A 23915-nucleotide genomic window follows, 5' to 3' on the forward strand; every position below is an offset into this window, starting at 1 on the left:
TTCATTCCCCACCCCAAAAAAAGCTCAGGGGTTCACCTTCTCACTTTTTTTTTTAATCTAAAATAAAAATTATGAAAATAGACGTTGCACAGACAGCGGCAGTGCCAGGTTGGCACCAGCTGACTGCAGGGTTCTGGGTTGGGTCTCAATGCAGTTGTGACATCACAGCTCGTCCCGGTCCCTGAGGATGGTGTAACGTGTTTCACTGGGGGCCAATTTCTGGAAGGAACTCTCTGGGGGATTACTGGGCACCTCTCTGTCCTCCTGCTGGAATACACACGCAGACAGGCAAATAAACAACCACAAATCACCTGGATCTGTAAAGCGACTGTTCACACAGTCATTATACCCGGACCACGGATAGATGGATGTGTTCCTGTGACAGATCGCTCTGCACACAGGTCACCGGGTTCATTCTGCTGCGCACGCATTCAAATGTCAGCACGTACGTTTCATTCAGTCATTGTCTTAATTAATGTACGTCTGCATTAATTAGTCTAGTTCAACACATTCTTTTCAGAGATTTTGACTGGGAAGTGTGCTGAACTCGCAACCCGAGTAAAAGTGCCTGTCATAATGGTGCACTTTAATCATCGCGAAATTGGACAACACTGATTTTCAGCAAATGTCATGCACAAGCCAAACAGAGAAACTGATTATTAACTAACAGCATAATGATGAGCTGTTATGTACAATATGTAATTTGTTAAGGGAAATGAGAAATTACAAGCATTGATACTGATATAAAGTGTAGTTTTACACTACCATTCAAAAGTTTGGAGTCAGTAAGTATTTAGGAAATGAATACTTTTATTCAGCAAGGATGCATTCAATTAATCAGAAGTGATAGTAAAGACCTTTATATTGTTAAAAAATATTTCAAATAAATGTTCTTTTCAACGTTCTAGTCATCATGTCATTCTGAAAATCATGGTTTCCACAAAAATTAGGTACAGTAGACAACATTTGAAGTGGATCAAAAAAGTTCATCAAAGTTGTCCTAAGACAAGAACGGGTATTGTTAAAAATTCATGTATAACTTTGATGAAAGATTTTGATCCACTTCAAATGTTGACTACTGTAATAAATAAGTAATAAATTAAGCAGCACAATTGTGTTTCAATATTGATAATGAGAAATGTTTCCGGAGACCCAAATCATCATATTAGAATGATTTCTGAAAGATCATGTGACACTGAAGACTGGAATAATGATGTTGAAAAATCGGCTTTGCCATTAGAGAAAAAAATAAATAATTTGGATAAGTAGTAAAAGTTTTTTGGGGGGAAAAGAATAATTGATTTATTTTGTTTCCATGATCAATCACTGCCTACTTATCCAAGTTTTACGCACATTCCTAGTAAAAACTGAAAAAGCCTAATTTCTTTTTTTTCTTTTTTTTAAATATGACGATGACGCCCAACTCAGATCCCTGTTGTAAATCAAAAGCACACCCATGCAGCAGCTGTGGTGAACTCTGACCTGTCCTGGAGTGCTGTCTGTGGGGTCTGGGCCATGATGGAACTCTCTGTGTAACTTTCCTGAGTGCAGGTCCAATACAAACTGCCTCAGCTTTCCTGGAACCCTGTTCATACACGCAAGGCATCATAAAACAGTCCAAAAAAACAAACAAACAAAAAACCCCAAGCAGCATCATTGATTTAATGAGTGATAAGACCCTGAGAGGGCCGACAGTCTCCAAAACCACAGCATTTTAACAAGATAATGACATCATCTGTACTGCCCCAGACGCCACGAACCCCCTGGAAAATCAGCTGTATCAAAGACTGATGGGAGGCTGGCTGATAAGGCCCTTATTGGATAATAGGATATGCAGAGTGCTTAATAAAATAAGGCATGTGCTGAATTATGATTCTTACTGTCATATGCGGCCTCTGGTGTCATAAATAATTGTGATGTTGTAATAAAGTAGTAATAACATGGTTATGAACCTATGAAAACTAAGCTTCTACGTTCACACACATTACAGCTATCAGTCAGGTGTCGCTAAATTAATTGGCGTAACTGGCTGAGAGATGAAGCCCAAAGGCCGTTCTCTATCACTCTCTTTATGAGCGTGTGCTGGTGTGGGGCCGAGTCTATAATCATCGTATAATTGCTAGGTGTCTGGAACAAGAGATAACCTGCAGGGAGGAGGCTGAACTAATCTCTGCATTAAAGACACACGGACAAGTGCAATACTTACGCAAGGTCGCTGAACTCTGGGAAGACATACATGTGGCGGAAACTATCGATGGCAATTACAGGGCAGTCAGCGGGGGTCTTCTGAATGTGCAGTAAAGGGTGCCGGAACTTATCACAATCTGCATGAAGAAAATTTATAGAACCTGCCGGAGAGAAAGAGAGAGTCAAGGTCAATTTAGATGTTTAAAACCTTGTGAGCTGATCATTTTTGCCCAACAAAAGTATATTTGGATTAGGATTGTGCAAAACTCATTGGTGGGTTATCTGAACGACTAATTGATTAGTCAATTAGGCCCTGATTAGATTAGGCGATCACATTGGATGTGTTCTTGCATTCAAAAATGGCTAGACAAAGCACAATAGCATGGAACACAGCTTGAAACGTTTGAACCATCCTGGGCTGCGTTTCCCAAAAGCATTGTAAGCCTAAGTAGATCATAGATACAATTGTTGCCACTGGTCTCTATGATCTACTTAGGCTTACAATGCTTTTGCGATGCTATGTCTAAAGGCCTGTTCACACCGATACAAACGTCTATGCAATTTAAAGGGTTCAGACCGATGTGTAAAAATCAATAAAAAGATGAAATTACTCTGACTTTTTAGAAGCGTTTCTGCTTGTCACAGAGAAAGCGAAACAATATTTACATTTCAAACAGAATGTAAATGATTAATTTAAAGAAGCAACTTCTCTGAGAGGGTTTTATTCAGTCATGTTATGATTTAAGAACCAAAGATGTGAGTCAACCTCACTAACTGATCAATTTGTTAACTTGTTGACCATCCTGCCAAGCCCTATCCAAAAATCAGGGTTCACACACATTTTAAACAATTTCCATGACCATTCCAGTCTTTTATGAATACAGTATTTGATTTGTTCGACTGGTTAGAAACAAATCATTCAGACCAATTTGAATTTGTGAATATGTTCGATTCTTTGAAAATGAAAATTCTCAATGTAAATGTAAAAACAATATCAGCTTTTTTACTGTTGTTTTTCTGGAACCCATTCAATATGACTATACAATAATAATAAATATTTTTATTACATTATAAACTTATATCCACACAAATGACACATTTTGGATTCAAAACAGCGATTTTCACTGAAAGGTGAGAGGTTTGCATTCCTGTATTATACACGTGAGCGATATCTAACCAATGAATTATGAAAGATGACCCTGATGCTGTCTGGCCCCTGTGCATACCCTTTTCACTGATAAGCTGGCGAGCCACCTCCTGCTGAAATTTCTCCAGACTCTCTGTGTCATCCCTCTGATGGAAGAGGATCAGGAATGGGATGCCCTCCTCCGTCAGTTCCTTCACACACACAAAAACACACATTTTAATCATAGTCCAGCAGAATGATACGAACAGTGGAAAGTCCCAGTGACGTTATACAAAAAATGAGGACCATTGGATTGGTTGTACTGATTCGAGGCCTGGAACTAAGTGCTGTATAATGAGTTTTGAGAGTGTGTAGGATGGCTGGGTGAAGTGCAGTCGAGGAGAGGTGGGTCAGTGGAGCAGATTGTGGAGAATCTGCCATGTCACCGAGCAACAGAGACTGAAGTTATTCAAAACATGCGGTCAAGTAAATCAAAGAAAAAACCCACACCTACTAAAGGACATGGCATGCGGACGTCTTTAAAACACAAACACACTTGAAACGTACACACTCAGATGTGCTCGAGCGTGGGAAAAGTACACTGAGGGGGAGGGGACTTTTCTTATGCAAATGACGAATTGGCTGTTCGACAGAACTGTACACAAATAACAATGCGGACAAAATGGAAAGAAAGTACATGTGATGCCTCACATAGACACACAAAAATATATTTCAAGAAAGGGAATCATACCTCTCCATTTTCAAATGTGATTTCTCGGACTAGCGGCACACACTTGTCCTGTGTCCAGGCATAGCTGAGGTCAAAATTTGTGAGCGAGCCCATGTAGACCATGTCAGGAGCATTCTCTCCCATTGGCTTATAAATAATATTATCACCACTGAACCGCTCAGGCTTAGAAACTTCCCTGAAAAAAGAGACGCATAGAAAGAATAAGACTGATGTGAGAAAAGACATTTAAAATTGAGGTAATGAAGTTCACCCAAAATGTAAATTCTATCATTATTTACTCCCCTACCATACTTCTATTCATACTGAACGCAGGCAGTCAAGCTCCAAAATGGACTAAACGGCACCATTAAGAAATCATAAAAGTAGTCCATATGATTTGTGCTTCTTCAGAAGCCATATGGTCACAACTGTACTGTTGTATGGAAAAGAGCTGTGTGAAGATTATTTAAAAATATATATATATATATATATATATATATATATATATATATATATATATATCTTTCTGTGTTCCACCGAAAAAATAACAGTATACAGGTTTGATATGACACGAGGGTGAATAAATGTCAGAATTTTTATCTGAAACTGAACTGTCCCTTTAAAGGCCCAAGGGACTTCTATCTATCAGTTGTTGATTGGATAGAGGCAGATCTGAATGAAAGATTGCAGTTGATTGTAAGAAAGGGGCAGGGCTTATGCAGACTAAATGATTGAAGATTGAATTATACTTTTTAGAAACATATGCATGGATAAATCGTTCACAATAAGATCAATACATGTATTTACAAAGCAACAGACTTTAAGTATCTTAAGTGCTTCTCCTACCCAAAAGATGCCAGGAAAACACAGTCATCTCTGAGGATGTTCGCCACTTTCTCATAAGTACGGTAATTGTCAGAGTCTTTATTCTCAAAGTAACCAATGATGGTGCGTCTACTCCTCTGAAAGAGAGGAAGGAAAGTAAGATGACACAGCAAGGAAATCCAAACTCCACGTCATTCTTAGTTACTAAACCTGAAAAGCATTTTGACTTAAAATGTGCCACAGAAATAAAATTGTATAGCATTGTGATTGTGAAACACTCACATCTACAGTGCTGATTTCCTCCAGATTTTCTATCACTTTGATTGGATCCACTTTCTGCTGGCGGATGAAATCAGCGATGGCGGTTACTGACCTTTGACCTCTGTACTCTCGCTTCATCATCATCCCATTTCTGAACAGTTTGAGTGTGGGGTATTTGCTTATCCTGTAGCGCTGGGCTATATCAGCTATCAAGAGAAACAGAACAAAAACAGCAGCCGTTACCCCAGTCGTCAGTGTCACATGATCATTCATAATATGCTGATTTGCTGCTCAAGATACATTTCTTATTATTATCAATGTTGAAAACAGTTGTGCGGCTTAATATTTTTGTGGAAGCTGTCAATTGTTTTAGGATTATTTGATGAATAGAAAGTTCAAAAGAACAGCATTTATTTGAGATGAAAACTATTTTGTAACATTAGAAGTTCAGCTTTGCCATCACAGGAATAAATTTGACTTTTCGAAAAAAAGACTTTTCAAAAAATTAAAACATTGTAATGTTTCCAAACTTTTGACATGTACTGTAGATACCTAAAGGTGACCATCTAAAGGTGTGTTTAAATCAATGAAAACCAACAGAATGAGATAACATGACTTTTCTGGTCACACTGATTTTTGTTTGGCTTGTAACATAGAAGGGCGAGTTTTAGGACCCACATGCAGAAGAACACTTTACCCTTCCAGATGCTCTGCTTTTGAAGAACAAAATGTGTCAATCCATGAATATTTTACTTTTAAGGTTATGAGAGAGAAAGATCAAAAGGTCAGAGATAGGCTCGTTTTAAAGAGAAAGATGGTCTCAAGTCAAAGTACAGAGACAAAAAAGGGCTAAAGAGAGAGAAAAAGGGAAAGAATTAAAGAAAGTAGAGACAGAGAGAAGGCAAGAAGGAAAGGGGGAGGGGCCGAGAAATGAAAGTCAACCAATGTGGGGGGTAAATACTCCAAAGCCGATCGGCTGGAATCAGTCATGCGAGGTCTCTCTCGCTCACACACACCCACGCTGTGGGGTATCTTTGAGCCGCCTTGACTTCACAGAAGATGCAGTTTTGTCATTAAACCATCAAACACTTTACAAGACATCAATAATTCTGTTTAATTTGCTTTATCTCAAAGGCTAAACCAATGTGTGTGTGTGTGTATAAACTCACAGTGCTGGTCACAGTCCACCCTGGCAAACACCACCTGTGTAGCGTCTGGATATTCCTCCCGCACTATGTTCGACGACTCCTCAAAAATAGGGTGAAGCATCTGACTGAAACGACACCTGCGGAAAATACATACAAATAAAATGACTTCAGATACAGATAGAATATTTCAGGTCTGTTCATTCTGTGTAATAAGCTGCACAATATGCTTTTTATAATATATCATCATCATCAGGACATGTCAACTTATTTAAAGGGATGGTTCACCACAAAATAAACCGAAAACTCTCTCATCATTTACTCACCCTCATGCAATCCCCGGTGTATACGACTTTCTTTCTTCAGATAAACAAAGATTTTCAGTAAAATAATCAATCTCTGTGAGTCCGTATAATGCAAGTGAATGGGTGCTGCTCGTTTGATGCTTGAAAAAGCTTAGGCACGTTCACAACAAGATCAGCTTGACAAAACTAAGCAGAGGACCAGCAAAATTTTTGGGTTTATCTGAAGAAAGAAAGTCATATATATCGGGGATGGGATGAGAGCAAGTAAATTATGAGAGAATTTTCATTTTTGGGTGAACTATCCCTTAAAAAAATGCGTAAAACTAATACATATGAATTGGGCGGTTTAGCCCAAATTTTCTGAAGAGATCGCTTTATGATGAACAGGTTTAATTTAGGCCTTTATTCACATATAGACATTCATCAACTCACACATCAGTTGTGGTAAACAGAAGCTCAAGCATGTTTGCTTGATGTGCGAGAACCAACAAGGTTCGTTCTCACCTGTTACGCAGCACGTTTCAGCTTCTGCAAGAACCAATGAGGTTTGTTCTCAAGCAAGTACGGTTGAGCTTCTGTTTATGTTCGCTGATCAATGTTCATATGTGAATAAAAGCCTAAATTCAATTCTGGTCATCATATTAAGTGATCGAGTCTTTTCAGAAAACTTGGACTAAACTGCTCAATTCATATAGATTCGTTTTACGATCTCTTTTTGAAGCAAGTGGTAATAGTTGCATAGCTGTCAATGGAGGGACAGAAATCTCTCGGATTTCATGAAATAAAGACACGTTTCGAAGATGAACGAAAGTCTTGCGGTTTGGAATGACATGAGGGTGAGTAATTGACAATCTTTTCTTTTTTGGGTGAACTAACCCTTTAAGTATTTAATGTCAAAGCAAATCAACAACTCTCATCATCATCACCCTTTCTGACAAACACACATCTGGAGGCGTTAATCTGAGAGACACTCACCAGTCTGCATAGAAGTTGACTAGAGCCACCCCTGCACTGTCTGTGGAGAGAAACATGTGGTTTAATGTCATTTGATCTACTACAATGACAAAGCACCATTGGATAACTGACACCCACATGCACAACACAGGTGCAGTAGCTGTCTGATTGAAACAGCCTCCTTCAAACACACAAATAAACAAGGTAAGAACTCACTAAGGATGTCATCGATGTTTCCAGCATCCAGACTTGTTATTTCTCCTCGTCCAGTAGTATACAAACCCGTTACCTGCCAAAAACAGAGGTGGTTTATTGGTAAACTTTGTGTATGTGTGTGTGTGTGTATGTGAGTAATAACAGTAACAGTGCGCATAAAAGAGCCAGTGGTAAATCATTATCATTAGACAGTCATACTCATAATCTATAATCTCTCTGATACAAAAAAAACCTAGGCTTTCATGCAGGTGCAAAAATGAACCCTAGGAAAGCCCTGAATAAGAATAAAAATGGTCTTAGAGTGTAATTATAAGAACAATAAACAGATTTTCTGGAGTGATGCGAGCGATTCAAATTAAGTCGAAGAAACCATCTACTACAGTAAACATCTGTCTCAAGTTTTAACAACTTAACTACTATCATAATAACGTTGCCCAAATTTATTTTATCTTTTGCAGAACTTGCAACGGGGCATGGGGAATAGTCAGCAAAACAAAAAATTTGGAGAATAAAAATCACAGAACAATATTTCTCACTAATAAATAAATGTATCATTTTAAAATATTTTTGAACAAGTAAACAATTACATAATAATTATACATTGAAAACCTTGAAAAAGTTGTAACAGAAAATTTGAAAATAAAAGTTGATATGTGCTTGTTATGAAATATGTTAAAAAATACAGAATTGAGGAGTGAAACAAGAAACTAACAATAACCTATTTATGCTAATAACATCATCAAATGGGGCACAACGAACAAATACAAATAAGCATTAAGCAAAACACATGGGATAAAGTCAGACTGGGACAGTAGTTTCTTTAAATGACAAACAGGAGAACAGATTTCATTATACTATCATCAGTCCAGGCAAAACTATAAAAGATCTAACAAATCAATCATAGCTAAATACATCATGTGACATTTTTTTTTTACAACTAATGTGACATTTATTTGAGAAAGTGAATCTTTGCTGACCAACGTGGCCGTTTTTAAAGCCTCTAGTCTTTAAATCTTTAGTGCAGGTTATGCGTCTAAGCAAACAACACGCAAATTGTGGCTTCACCATATTCCCAAATAAGTAGCAAAATGTGCTTGTAACAACAGTCCAGCCTATATTTAATTATTTGTCATAATGAGATTAAAGATTGAGAATGAGTCGAATTTATATATTAAAAAATAAAAACTTTAAGTATATTGAATAACATTTTTACTATTATACAGATGATCATGTTTTAGTATATAATGTATACTTCATTTTATTCATATTCTATATATATATATATATATAACTGATAAAAGTTTGAAAGTACTAAAATTGTTTTTAAAGAAGTCTCTTATTCTTTCTCACCAAGGCTGCATTTATTTAATCAAAAATACAAACAAACAAAAAAAAATGTTATTATTATCAATGTTAAAAACAGTTGTGCTGTATAACATTTGATGAATAGAAAGTTCAATGAACAGCATTTATTAAATTTCTTAAAGCATTTAACTAGAAATCTTTTGTACCATTATAAATTGTCTTCACTGTCACTTTTGATAAATTTTTAAATGCATCCTTGATTAATAAAAATATGAATTTATCTTTTTTTAAGCTTACCACAAATCTTAACACTTACCATTGAATGGTATCACTGTTTTCCCAAAAATGTTAAGCAGCAAAAACTGTTTTCAACATTGATAATAATAATAATAAATGTTTCTTGAGCAGCAAATCAGCATATTAGAATGCTTTCTGAAGGATCATGTGACACTAAAGACTGGAGTAATGATGCTTTGCCATCGCTGGAATAAATAACATTTTTAAATGTATTAAAATAAAAAACATTATTTTAAATTCTAGCCTAATATTTCACAATATTACTGTTCTTACTGTATTTTTGAATTAAATATCTTGGTGAGCATAAGAGACTTTCAAAAAACATTTTTTTTTAATGTTTCCAAACTTTTGACAGGTACTGTATTTGCCAAATAACGTGGCTAATCATCTAACATACGTAATCAATCCAAAAGACACTGTGAACAGGTTTGGTAATGCCACGCGTTAAAGTAGAGTTGTTGGTTGTTGGATGAGTCTGCTTTTGCAACATATCACTACATCCTGTTTGAGTGTGTCAAAGATAGACTGAAGACAAGTATAATGATATTCCGATGGATTCACCTCTCCTTGATTAAACACTGTTGCTTGGCAAGTAAATAACATTGCGAACGGCCACACTGACTGCGATTACATGATGCAGACCTTCTCCCTAGGGTTGCAAGTTTGCAACAATATATCGCAATACAGAAAAGCAACAATATGTATCATGGATGGTGACAATATGTATTGTGTATAGTTCACCCAAAATGAAAATTACTGCGTGAGAAAAAATTCACGTTTACAGAGTTGTAGTGTCAGTACATTAAAGGGGTCATCGGATGCAAAATTCACTTTTATATGGTGTTTGCATATAAATGTGTCTTTGCAGTGTGTGGACACAACCACCATATGATACAATCACTCCTTTTTTTTAATCCTCAAAAAGCCTAAACACTCTCAATAATCAAGCCGTTTGGATTTTTCATGCTCTGCCCACGACCACTGACGGGTTGTCCCGTATTAGCATATTTGCTCAGCCATTTGTATACTATCTGCCAAGACAGCACTTTACATGTCTTGTGTCAACACGCCCCACGGAAGAGAGGGGTGGGGTGAGCAGTTGCTCATTATCATTTAAAGAGACATACAACCATTGAGGAATTTGAACCAAAGTATGTTACAAACTTTACATGAAAACCCTAAAGAATCATACCAACTTGTGGAAAATGGGCATCCGATGACCCCTTTAAACTATTATATACTGTATAATGCTGAATATAATGTATAATAATGCAATGGGGGAATATTTGTGGGTCCTGATTAGTGGTCGACCGATATGGGTTTTTTGATGGCCGATGCCGATATCTTAGAGAGCAGGGTGGCCGATATATATATATATATATATACACATATATACATACACACACACACACACACATTCATATTATATATATATATATATATATATATATATATATATATATATATATATATACATACACACTTTATATTTATATAAATTAATATTTAATAAATTTGATAAATTTAATAAATATTTAAAAATCTTTAAAATAAACATGCTTAGGCCCTATACTTTAGATGGCAACTTCTTGAATCTGCAATCCTATTACAGATTTTTTCATAAATAAAGTAATTGTTTAAAAATATATGAATATGAGAATAAAAAGTAAGTAAACACTGTAACAGGGCACTCAGTAATCTGGTAATTAATCAGTAATCCCTGATAATCATATTTTTTCAAATAAAGACTTTTTTTTTACTTTGACTTTTGACAAGGTAACGCTAATTTTACATACAGCAGCACACAGTGAAAACGACATGAATATGACACAGTGGGCCACTGGATATAGCACAGCATATTTTAAAATGAAGGATTTAAAGTGTTTCGATCGAGTCTCCTGTGAAGCTGATCTTCTGTTCGCATTTACTCACTTCACACGACCGTCATTCGCAGTCACACGTTTATGCCGGCTACAAATGCACACTTCACAAGATATCACAGCTGGATTCGATTAAATCTGCAAGGTTTGTGAAATGTTTATTAGATATTCAGAGATTTGTTTAAATTATGTAGATGCGCATTTGCTGAATGTTGACGTAAATGAGCAAGTATTTTAGTCTGATTGTTTGCCTTTTCGGTTACAAATAATATAAAAGCAAACGTATTACTTTTTCGCATACCATTTACTTTCTTTGACCAGTTCTGTAGCCACCGGTTCTGTCTAACAAAGTTTTAGAACTGACAGAGAATGTGAGTGAGCGCTGTGTGATCAGGCGCTGCCATTCTCTTCTCAGGTGCTGGTGTTCTCAGCGCCGCTCGTCAAAATAAAAGTCCGCAGTGCCGTCAAAATAAAGGTCCCGCTTCCAACACATCGGCCAATCAGAAAAACTTATCGGCCCATGCCGATATTTTAAAAAAGCCAAATATCGGCCGATATATCGGCCGTGGCGATATATCGGTCGACCACTAGTCCTGATTATGCCAAATGTCTTAAATTACCAGTAAAGAGTGGCCTACATTATTTTAAATATTTCTAGTCAGTGACAGTGCAAGCATATTTGTCTAAAATAATTCTGTATTTTCAACTTCGGAATCATGAATTGTTTTTATTCTAATGTCACCATTGTCCCGTGCATTGGGTTACCAGCACCAAATACAAGCCCAAATTTAGCATTTTAATCAACAGTAAAACATTTTGTTAACCCTTTACCATATGTCTTGGAGTATCACAACAATATTGTATTGTGAGTTCTGTATTGCGATATGTATCGAATCGTGACATGAGGGTATCGTTACACCCCTAATTCTCACACTGGCTGTTTTAAGAGGCAAAAAGAACCATTCAGACTAAAATATCAAATCACACTGAGGCATATCTGATCCTCTTCAAAACAAACAAAAAACAGGCAGCTGCTAAACAACACTGCCTAAATGTATTTGCTAATCTCTCAGAGAACTCAAGTCTCCAACTGTCACAACAGCCACAGAAACAAAACAAACACACAGCTCCACATGGGCTGATCTAAACCGCTCAGATCCCAAAGTAAAAATTCACAGCTAGACCCAACATACGCTGTAGTTTCGGTAATCAACTTTGGACCCGTGCATGTCCGTTTCTTACTGAGATTCATCACAAAGAGCTTCCCACTTCTAATGAGGGAGTTTCTACTCAGATACATAAAAATAGGTTTGAACCAGGGTTGATGAGAGAATTAAGACCCGTTCACACCAAGAATGATACCTATAATATTCACTAGGCTAGAATCCACACAAACAAATTATAATGTTTTGTATGAGCATGCGCTACAGGTACGTCAGCTGCCACTTTCAAGCTCTTTAAAATCGGGTAGATTCTGCTTGGCTATTTTTATTGTTTATCAGTTGAAACAAAGTCCAACGATAGTGTTCCTCTGTGTCGATAAGATGTTTAAGATAATATTTTCCCCTAAAAACCCTAAGACTAAATTTGGATTTATTTTGTTACAAATCTTTTTAAAAGTATCAACAGAATAAAACAAGTTTATCAAATAACATAAAAATGTATTCCATATAGTATGTTGTTTAAGCACTGATCCCATTCGAATTGACATTTATTTTTGGTGTAATTATAGTAGTGGTGTGGATTTCACCATTCTCATAAAATTCAAAGGTATGCAAAAAACCTTTTATAGTTGTAGTTATCGTCCTTGGTGTGAACATGCTTTTACGTATAGATGTTTTTATGTTTGTGAACAAACATTTTGTTTTATATTATTTATTTAACATTGTATACTTAAATACTTAAAATAGGTTGAAATCATAAACAAATCAGTAATGCTTCACACTGTATGTAAAGTGGGTTTTATTTATTGCTGTCATGAAGTTTAGCAATTTTAGTTTTAGCAACTTTAAAACAATTTCAGAATGAGGAAGGAACTATACCACACAAGTTATAGAAAAGATTAATGAAACAGTGACTGAAGTGCTGAAGGTCAATCTCAAAGCAAACTATACCTCTCTATGGTGATAAATATTAAGTTCACAAAGCAAAACAGACCAAAATCTTTCAATTTTACAACTTATGAGAAAAATATCTACAAAAATATGTGTCCCTTTCTATTTACTGCTAAAATACATACCGAAACTGAAAGCTTGTAAAATGAACTCAATTGGCAGCAAGGCTACCGCTGCTGTGGTTTTCACATCATGCTGTGCTAAACAGACAGAGCAGCGCGGCTCACTTCCGGGTTGACAGCCAATAGGATTCGGCCACAACAGAGAAGTTCACCAACCGGTTTCTTTACTGCGAAGTCGGATGAAACGAATCCCAAAATAGCCATCTCTTTACTTTAGGACTATAAAGATCACTGTTGACAGCTGCAAACTGTATGGCTCCTATTGTAAAAACGACTTTAAGTGCTTAATTCATGTGTTTAAAGGACTTTCCGAGTTAAACAGGCTCACATCAATTGCTGTCTGTGAAACTTTACAACTATGAATGGAAACAGGACACCTGCAAGCAACTCAGTTACTGGTTCATTTGAACAAGTTGCGTTTAACATTTAAAACCTCTGCAAGGTTCCAAAACTTGCGTTGCGTGTGACGTAACTTAGTGCCTTCTTTTCCCATCTAAAACTCGTCCAAGTCATTTGGCCGTTTCAACACTGTATTTGAGAATGCTACAAATATAGATTTGTATGATTCAGTGATCCTTAGTTTGCTTGCAGACATTACAAATGAAAATATAAGTTGGCAATGTTTATAAATGACAATGTTTATATGCGAGTGTGGTTGTGAATTCAATTGAAATAGTTGACCCACAGGCTATAAACTCTCAAAATGTCCCATACTAGCAGCTGCATCATGACTACAAGTCCGGTGGTAACTCTAATAGCTGGTTAGCCGCATTAGCCAGCTGTCTAGCACTTTCTGTAGCAAGCATATATTCACTATAGGCAATTAGACCAAGATTCATAGTTGAAGTCGTTCGTTGCACACATTCTAGAGGCCTTTTTATAATAACTCGTTAAATAACAAGAGCATCACATCCAAGTTTATAAACCCTCCTAATAGCTAACGTAACGTTATATGAGCTAGCTATCACAAGCAAACCTGTCAGAAGTGTGTTACTGAACGAGCGCGCGATTACTCATACACATACCAGCAGGAGGGTGAAGTAGTGCAGTTCGGGAGCGGGAATTATTGATGATAATTTCATTGTATAGTGGTGTTGGTTGAGGTTACGATGTTGTTGGATCTTGCCAGTTTCTCGACACCACCTCCTTCTCCTCTGCTGCAGGAAACAGGCAGTACATACGGCCAGGGCTACGGGAACTGGAATTCCGGGTTTGCCGGGAATTATGGGAAATGTAGTTTCATACTGGGACTCTTGTCGTTCAGCCAAGTAAGATTTGTTTATCAAAAAACTACAATCCCAGTTTGGAATGTGTGGGGAGAATGTGGTCCTTGGTAATTGTAGTTTTATTTACATACGTGTCCAGATGTGTTTGCGGTATCAAGAGTTTTTGGAGTATCATTGACCACAGCGGGGCTGAAGTACCCAAGTTTACGAAAACAGCGAAAACACGGCATTGCGTTTAAAACATTTGTGATGTCTAAAGTCAGAGATGGAAATATCAGATTAATTGTGTTTCACCTTGAATGTGGTAAGTTGCATCATCGTTTCCCAACTGTATAACGGGATTTTTGAATATTTAGCAATCAAGCTACATGCAAACACATCCAAATGCGGGATTAATAAATGATTAAAAGTTCATTGACACTGTCATTTACTGTCGTTGAAGTACTACAGCAGTTATGTAACTATGTTTGCATTTGTTAAAATAATTGTTTATTTTTTTGCAGCTTAGGCACAAAGAGTTCATGAATATGTCAGTGAGCTCTGCAGCTGATTCATAAATATGACTTTGTCTTTGTGATTTGTCTAGTACCAATCCAAACACACCACGTACAACCTAAACAAATTAACTGTCAAGTGTCAACACTGTTATTCAGGCACAGTGTACATTTGTTTAGGAAAAGTGTATGAGCTTGTAAAATCCTGGAAAATGGGTTCTTATAATTGTACAGATTTTAATTCTGGCTGTTTTATACAAATGAGATCTCTGTTATCTGTATTGTTTGTGTCTCTTAAGTAAAGGAATTTGGAAATGTGTCTCATTTAGAGTATCAGAAGAGTTCTCAACAATGTCAATGTCTCAAATTGTGCTCAGATTTGCCAAGGTACTAAGGCCTGATATATCATTATGTAGAAACAAATGTCATAAAATTCTCCAAGAGATAATCTTTAGAGCTGCATAATTCAGATGAAGCGAAACACTGTTACTTTACTTCAGCTAATAATGACTCACTGATTATTTCTTCTAAATAATTTTAAAGGATATCTGAGACAAAGTTGAATGAAACACAACTGAGAACAATGAGCAATGCAATTTTCCTCTTGGTATTGTTGACATTTTATCTTTTGTTTTGCAGTTATTTTAATGCATATATTTCAAACACATCTAGTTCATCGCTTGACGTGTGCTTTAACAGAGTAACAGGTTGTTTAAAACAAATAGCTGTAAGTTGTAGTCAAAAATTAAGATTTCAAAAGTCAATGTAGACTATAGTTTCTTGCAAGACTCCAGTGTCGATCGACCGTTTTATGTCAGCACACTCCTGTAAGTCGGCCTTGGCATTGAGCACTGGTAATGTTTGGCACAGTAGGTCAGAGCAGGTGGTTTGTGCTCTGTGTGTGAGTGATCCGCTCTCTCTCCTGCAGAACACTAGATCAGAGCTGCTAGGGGGACCTGCGGCTACGCCAAGCCCAGCGAGGCTTCACTTAGCTGGGTAACATCTGCTAAGGCCACCCCTGCCTCCTGGACATCACCATGGTAAGAGTCAGAAAACAAAAGCTGTGCTGAGATTTAGAAGAGATCATGAGTATTGTATTATACATTATGAGTTTTAAAAGTGTTTTTACAGACTTACACTTTTTTGTGGTTTAATTATTGACAACAGCAGTTTTGTTAATTTGATTAAAAAACAGACTATGCTGCTTGCAAAAAGCTTGCATATTACTGACACATTAATGTCTTTAGAGATTTCCACCACACTTCTTCTGTCATATCAAAGAGTTATAAATGACTCTCTTTAAATATTTTGTCACATTAACAAGATGCATTTCACAGAGTAAAATAGCAGGTGTGAAGAATGCAATTAAAAAGCTGTTAATTATACACTTGTCGTGAGGTATGGCCTACCAGAACCAGAAGATTTCAGCTTTTGGCAAATTTCACTTATAAGCTATACTTTGTAATTTGGGTATTCGAATTCTAAATCAGATTTTTTTTAATGTGATATCATTTTACATACAATATGTGCTTAATTTAGAACTAGAAATTGAAATGTATATAATATATATATATATATATATACATCATTTTTGTTTGTGTATATATACATATATATATATATATATATATACATACAAGTAAAAATGACATCCTCACAATTTGGTATGTTTCATTGTGCCATGAGAAACAATACAATTGAAATGTGGAATTCCCACTTTAGTTTGACCCTTGTGTCCCTTTAGCCTCAGCGTGTACAGTATGAATGAAAACAATCCATTCAATGGCCTCAATGTTGAATGTGACCCCTTATATTAATATTTAATGAAGCGAAGGGTAAGTGAATGTTTCTGAGGGAAGCTTGGCTCTCTCCAGGGTTAAGTGAGCTGTTAATAATTGATGATGTGCTGATTTTTATGGTTCTTTGAGCGTGTTAATAGAATAATGTACTTACTGACTGCACCAATAGAATAATGCAGTTAACGTGTGTTTTGAGAATAATGTAATTAGCATGTGTTCAAGGGGTTATTGCTGAGGGAGAGAGCGGGCAGATACACACATCTACATGATCTGTGATGGAACACAGTGTGTGTCGTTCATTGCTTTCTAACCTTATAAACACCCAACTGATTCAAATCTTGTTTCATCTTTTTCATTTCCACTGTGTCTCTCTCTCTTCTTCTCTTTTCCCTCTCTCTCGCTCTTTCTCATTGATTTTCTGTTTGTTTTTCAATCACATTATTTCCCGCGCACAGCGGTGTAGCCAGCGGCTAAATGGCCCCTCTCCTACTAATTGGACGTTTAATTAGATCACAGATTTGGCCCAATTAGTCGCTGTAGGGAGGACAGGGGATAGCCTGGGGGGCTGTGTGTGTCTTTGGGTGCGTGTTTATGTGAGTAGAGAAAAAGTGAGGAACGGAGATACAGAGAAGGGGGAGCAAAAGAGAGAATGGGAGGGTGGAAGAGAGATATCTCTCTCTAGGCTGCCTCATTAGAGATGTCAGAAAGGGTCTGCCATGATACTTCCCCCCTCGCTATGAGTCCAGCCCAAGAGACCTATCAGAGCAACCCAGCCCAAGTGTGCTCCGGGGACTCAGACCGTGCCGTCTCTCAGTCTCAGGAGCAGCTGCGGTTCAAATCACTGCCGTATTACCACCAGCCTCAGTTTATCAGTGAATGATGCCATACATTCGTGAAAACATACAGAAAAAGGGTGTTTCCTTTGAGGTGGCACTGTACTAAAAGTTCAGTACAAAATATGATATCAAGTAGGCAGCATATCTTTTGCCTCCCATTTGCTCATTGTGGTCTCTGAGCTGATGGTCCTAACGCATGGTGTGAGTGTTAGGGACATCAATGTGATTGGCTGATAAAGCTGTCAACGAGATAATGGCTGCCTATCATGTTCACAACTGGCCTGCAAATAGACGCGTGGCCTGAATGGGTCAAACTGGTTAAAATGCATACTTGGACTCATTTAGGCCGTCTTTGTCCAGGTAACCTGCATGACATGGCATCACTATTTCCGGTTGAGTTTGTATTGAAATGAGCTTGAAATGTCTTTTTGAAATGAAATGAGTTTTTTAGAGAGCTTTCAGCTCTGAAATTAAAGCACATTTGTTGGCTACTGAAAATTGGTGACTTAAAAATTATTCAATTTTGAATAATTTCTTGATTTATACTCATAAGCAAGATGGAAATCTGTTATTGGACAATGAAAGCCAATTCTGGGAATTCTGTTTTATGTTTTGATAGCAATATTGAATAAAAAGTGCTACGCGTTGGTTATTATGTGTGTGTTTATTTATATATATGTGCACAGAATTCTCTACCACTGTCCTATGTGCAGTGTGTTTGTTATATGTCTTAGATTTCACACATTCGACAGTGTGTATTGTTTAACTGTTTAATAGCACACGTGTTTTTCACTTGTTGTGACTGACACATTTGGAACTATATAATTGCATTACTTTGCCCATTGGAAGGCACACCTCGTTCACCAGAGGGGCTCATTTGTCGCTCTGCATTGTGGGAGACGACAGCTAATGAGGCACAAGGTGATCATGTCAGTCAAGACACACTATGGATGGCATCCGCAGGGATGCTTGCATGCATCCACAGCATGGAGTCCTTTCTCCTTGGAGAAAGTATGGAGGATTTGCCCTCTGGGCATTAGATGAAAGAACCGGTGTCTCTCAGCGAGATACTTAGAAGAGATTTGAATAAAAGCTCTGTTTTTGGAAATGGAGATGTTGATGTGAATCATACAGATCTGCTATTGCAATGCCAGGCACTGCTTTACTGACAAATGTGCACACAGCTCAACTTCTGACCCTGTGGTTTGTTCTTCATTATTATTTCTTTTTTTCTCTCTCTCTCTGTCTCTCTTTCTCCCTAAATCCTGACTCAGCTGGTTGTTCAATAAGATGCTGGTGGGGAGTCATTTGGCTGGGCTAGACAAGCTGGATGCTTGCCCACACACACACACGCACGCACGCACGCACGCACGCACACACACACACACACACACACACACATGTTGGGTTTTCATGTTTTATGGGGACATTTCATAGATGTAATGATTTTTATACTGTTCAAACTGTATATTCTACCCTCTAACCCTACCCCTGAACCAACCCATCACAGAAAACTTTCTGTATTTTTTACCTTTTCAAAAAAAGTTCTTATGATTTAGAAGCTGTTTTAGAGGCTGGCAAAAAATTATAATGCAATCTTTGTGGGGACATTTAAGTGCTCTCCTCCTTGTGTAGAATTCTTACACATATATCTAAAACTTTTTTTAATTTAATAAGTATACTGCTTCTTTTCACTTCAGAATTTCTGTAAGGCATAAAAACAGTTAATATGACAGATGCTGTATATTTTTTGAATGGTTATTGCTTTAAATGTTATTATTAAGTGAATTACTAGTTGCAATGATTCACACTTAAATTTGAAGCTGTGATAATCTACAACAGCAAAGGTTGTTAATTAAATTAGTCAAAAATGAGTATACGCCATTCAAATGCATCATCAATATAATGACAGTACAATTTATATTAGATTTTCCTTCTCCCTTTTTTAAAATTGATTTAAAAAATATGAACATGTTGAAAATTACCAGCTTCTTTTCAAAGAAGTCTGAATCCCTTTTATTTCTCATTCGAGAGTCGTTTGATTTGTATGCCAGGCATTGTTGTTATTAAGTCCCAAGTGTGTGTTTGCATGTATGTGTGGGTCCTAGTCTGGAGGAAATCGAGGAAAGCTTGTGGTCGATATGAGTGAAGCCTCCATAAAAACCTTTTCTCACGGAAAATCACTTCCCACGCGATCACGCACGCACACACACACACACACACACACACACACACACACACACACACACACACACACACACACACACACACACACACACACACACACACACACACACACACACACACACACACACACACACTAACGTGTGGTCAGACGCAAACACGCTCGCCAGTACACGTACAGATAGAGCTCACGCGTACACCTTTGTCAAAGGCATCCCCCTGCTGTCTTTTTTCCACATCGTGATCCCAAAAGCAGACTGTGTGTGTGCATGCTTTTTTTTTGTGATGTCTGATTTCCTTCGTTTAAGTACGTAGAGTCATATAAAGCTGAATTATAGTGTATCGGAGAGCATTTAAAGGCTTTAATCAGAACATACACACACAAAAACACATGCTACTGAACTAGTTGTAACCCTTAGTAGTTTTATGAGTCTGCATTAACTAACCCCAATTACCCTCTCATGAGGTGCGTGAGAACAGAGCGGCTAATTAGTTGTGTCTGTGCGAGACGAGAAAGAATGGCAAAGAAAAGGGGAATGTATGACTGGGTTAAAGTGCTCATTGAAAAAGTTATTTCTGCAGTCATAAACATGCTTGGCACACATTTAGTGTGGATTTGTGTACGTAATTGATTTTTTTTAGTCTCTTGCAATATTGATGAGTATGAATAAGAGATGAGTGGGGCAGGGTGTGTCCCAGTGGGGGATTTGCCCCCTTACTTCCTGTCTGAGGATTACCCAGAATTCTGGCTGAACCACTAAGAGTGGTTCAAAGGTGGATTCAGAAAGCGTGAGTTTAGATTCTAGGCCTATCCGCTTGTTAAGTTGTGATGTTAAGTGGGGAATACTGTTTCTGGGTCCAAGCCTCCATTCGTTTCAATTGAGAATACTATCTCAACAGCAATTGATAAGCACGATTTATTCATATCACACTTTTAAGCTAAAGCTTGTAAAACCTTACAGTGTATGCTATGGATATAAAATTTAGGATCATGATTTTTCAGTATTATTACAGCACACCATGAGTGTATATTAGCACTGTTTGTTGTTTGCTTTTGGTATCTAATAGAGCGCTTGAACCCAGAAACAGTGACACGTGACGTCAGACTTAACAAGCGGATAATCTTGATGTTTGGCCCCTGAGTAAACATATTGCATGACCGCTGATGTGTGTTTGTGCACCAGGCGATGCTGCTCCCCCAGAATCCATCTCAGGTGCATGCGGCCGCTGTGAATGGAGACAAGAACACCTTACAGAGGCTGATCACAGGTATCACACATATTTTCATGCTTATAATGCTCCATGCTATTCACTATGTTTTCTGTGTAAGCCTGTGCGATATATCTAAAAAAGTTTTTAATTGGTTTTGAAATAAGTCTCTTTTGCTCAACAATGCTGCTTTATTTGAAAACATATAGTGAATTATTAGTGTAATTACAGTGTAATTATCATTACAATTTAAGTTTTATTTAATATATTTTAAAATGTAATTTATTCATGTAATGGCAAAGCTGAATTTTCATTCAGAAATCATCCTACTATTCTGATTTGCTGCTCAAGAAACATTTCTCATTAGTATCAATGTTGAAAACAGTTTGATCAATTTAATGCATCCTTGCTGAATAAAAAACGTACTGCCCCCAAACTTTTGAATGCTATACAATATATATACGAAGAGTTCAGATGCAAAAGCCTCTAAACGCCACCTCCGTCAAAAATGAGATAATGACATTGAGTGAAAGCTATCTGAACATAGTACATGTTCAACAAATATATTTGCTTCAAATCCTCTAAATCTCAGCCCAGCCCATTCAGAAATATCAGTTTGTCGGCAAAAGCCTCTAGACGCCACTTCCTTTTGGCAGCAAAAGCCGCTACATCCCGAGAACCAATCAGAAGGCGCGAATCAGTACAGGCTGTCTCAATAGAGCGGCGCGCTGAGGAGACGGATTTTTTGAGACGGCTGAGGAGATTGTTTTGGTTTTGGATTCAGATTTTTTACATTTTTAAGATGGAGTACGATGAAATGGATGAGCCTGTCCTACTGACATCAAATGGCAGAAGAAAACGTCGTTTACCTCAAAACTCTTCCCGTTACAAGGCAAAAGAAAATCTGTACTGTGGAAATGGCTTGGTCGCAAGTGTAGCATGCACTCATAACAGTTCTTGGTGCAGTGCTGTAACTCTGAAGGAGTCTGATTTATTATACTTGAGATATACATTATAATATTACTTTACACTACTTAAGTCTTATAAGCTTCTTATACAAAATGCACAGATATTGATGTTTAAGAATGTTGCTCTGTTCTACTTGATTATTAGCCTGGGAAAACCCAGACAACTTCCGGCAAATTTAGATTTGCTCTGAAAGTTAGTCTGGCAAAGAGCTCATTCAAGCCCATTTCCAATCCGCCGAAATCGAGGCACCAATCAGAAACGTTGGGGCGGGCTTTACACGATGACGACAGCGCTGGGATTTTGAAGCAGATTTTGTAGCCTACATTACAAAGATGGATAAAATTTGTCTTTATTCAGACAGGGCAGAAAGGTGACTGCAGACAAATGGGGTGGGATTTGCAAATAATCGCAGATCTCATTCAGCCCCCCTGTAAAGAGGTTTGTCTACTGTTTAGTTTTGAAATGAATGTGCTCTAATCTTTTTCAGTGTTTCTAGTTACATTTTTAGTGATTTTTCAGCTATTTACTATGTCTTGTCCCAAAGAGGTGGATTTAGAGGTTTTTGCGAAAAAAGCACAAGTGGATTTAACTGTTTTTGACGCAAAAGAAAATCTAATTTGTTAAAAATCACTGAATTGACTAAAGTGACATTTTTGAAAAAATGTTATTTTATTCACTGACTAATAACCTTATCAGTACCTTTAAAATGAAACTACTGGATGTGAACATAGGAGCCTGATAAAAAAATGCTCATTTAAAGAAAATAAGTCTGACGGATTTAGAGGGTTTTGCATCTGAACTTTTCACACACACACTTTTTTTTATCCTTTTGACAATATTCAGCATATATATATATATATATATATATATATATATATATATATATATATATATATACGTATATATATTACTTTGAAATATCTTAAAATTATATATATATATATATATATATATATATATATATATATATGAAATCTAAATTTAAGCTATCTAAAAATAAAAAATAAATCTATTTCAAAGTAATATGTAAATATATATATATACTGTGTATATATATATATATATATATTACTTTGAAATAGCTTAAAATTATATATATATATATGAAATCTAAATTTAAGCTATTTAAAAAATCTAAAAATCTAAAAAAATCTATTTCAAAGTAATATGTATATATATATATATATATATATATATATATATATATATATATATATATATATATATATATATATATTACTTTGAAATAGCTTAAAATTATATATATATATATATATATATATATATATATATATATATATATATATATATATATATATATATATATATATATTTACATATTACTTTGAAATAGCTTAAAATTAGATTTTTTTAAACAGTGAAATCTTGATTTCAACCAGTCATTGTTACAAAGTACATTCAAAATGTTCAATATGAGAATTAAAATACAGTAAAAACCTAGTTAAGTAAAAAAAACTTAACTTAATCTCAAGTTAAATTAAGAATAATGTTTAATAATTTTAATTTATATACACCATACTTTCTAAGAATGTACTGAATTCAATGAGGAATTGATTTCTTGACCATTAAAGTTCATTCTTCTTTAGTATGAATATATTGTGTGACATTACATCTGCCATGTTGCATTGTATGTTTTTTAACCTAGGATGTAACTACAACCATGTAGATAATTTACTCCGATATCAACAAATACCATTTAGCAATTTATGG

General features: G+C 36.4%; 2 protein-coding genes across 2 annotated transcripts in view; one reads left to right on the plus strand and one right to left on the minus strand.

Annotated features, from left to right (window-relative positions):
* Positions 1-60: 60 nt before the first annotated feature.
* On the minus strand, positions 61-14650 carry erp44 (endoplasmic reticulum protein 44). The gene is made up of 11 exons (XM_056249464.1): positions 14493-14650; positions 7750-7822; positions 7555-7594; positions 6299-6414; positions 5151-5335; positions 4890-5005; positions 4065-4239; positions 3414-3525; positions 2207-2348; positions 1483-1585; positions 61-264 (listed from the first exon to the last, which is right to left on the minus strand). The coding sequence occupies exons 1-11, from the start codon at positions 14547-14549 to the stop codon at positions 163-165; spliced, it is 1221 nt and encodes a 406-aa protein (XP_056105439.1). The 5' UTR covers positions 14550-14650; the 3' UTR covers positions 61-162.
* A 161-nt stretch (positions 14651-14811) lies between these two features.
* The window catches only part of invs (inversin), a 36636-nt gene continuing 27532 nt past the window's right edge, over positions 14812-23915 (plus strand). Inside the window, exons 1-3 of the mRNA XM_056249461.1 lie at positions 14812-14997; positions 16116-16227; positions 21191-21275. Coding sequence (XP_056105436.1) covers positions 16225-16227; positions 21191-21275 — 88 coding nt within the window. The 5' untranslated portion in view covers positions 14812-14997; positions 16116-16224. The remainder of the gene's footprint in view (positions 14998-16115; positions 16228-21190; positions 21276-23915) is intronic.

This window comes from Rhinichthys klamathensis, unplaced genomic scaffold (assembly GCF_029890125.1).
Source record: "Rhinichthys klamathensis goyatoka isolate OS25496 unplaced genomic scaffold, OSU_Roscu_1.1 h1tg000060l_1, whole genome shotgun sequence".
NCBI lineage: Eukaryota > Metazoa > Chordata > Actinopteri > Cypriniformes > Leuciscidae > Rhinichthys > Rhinichthys klamathensis.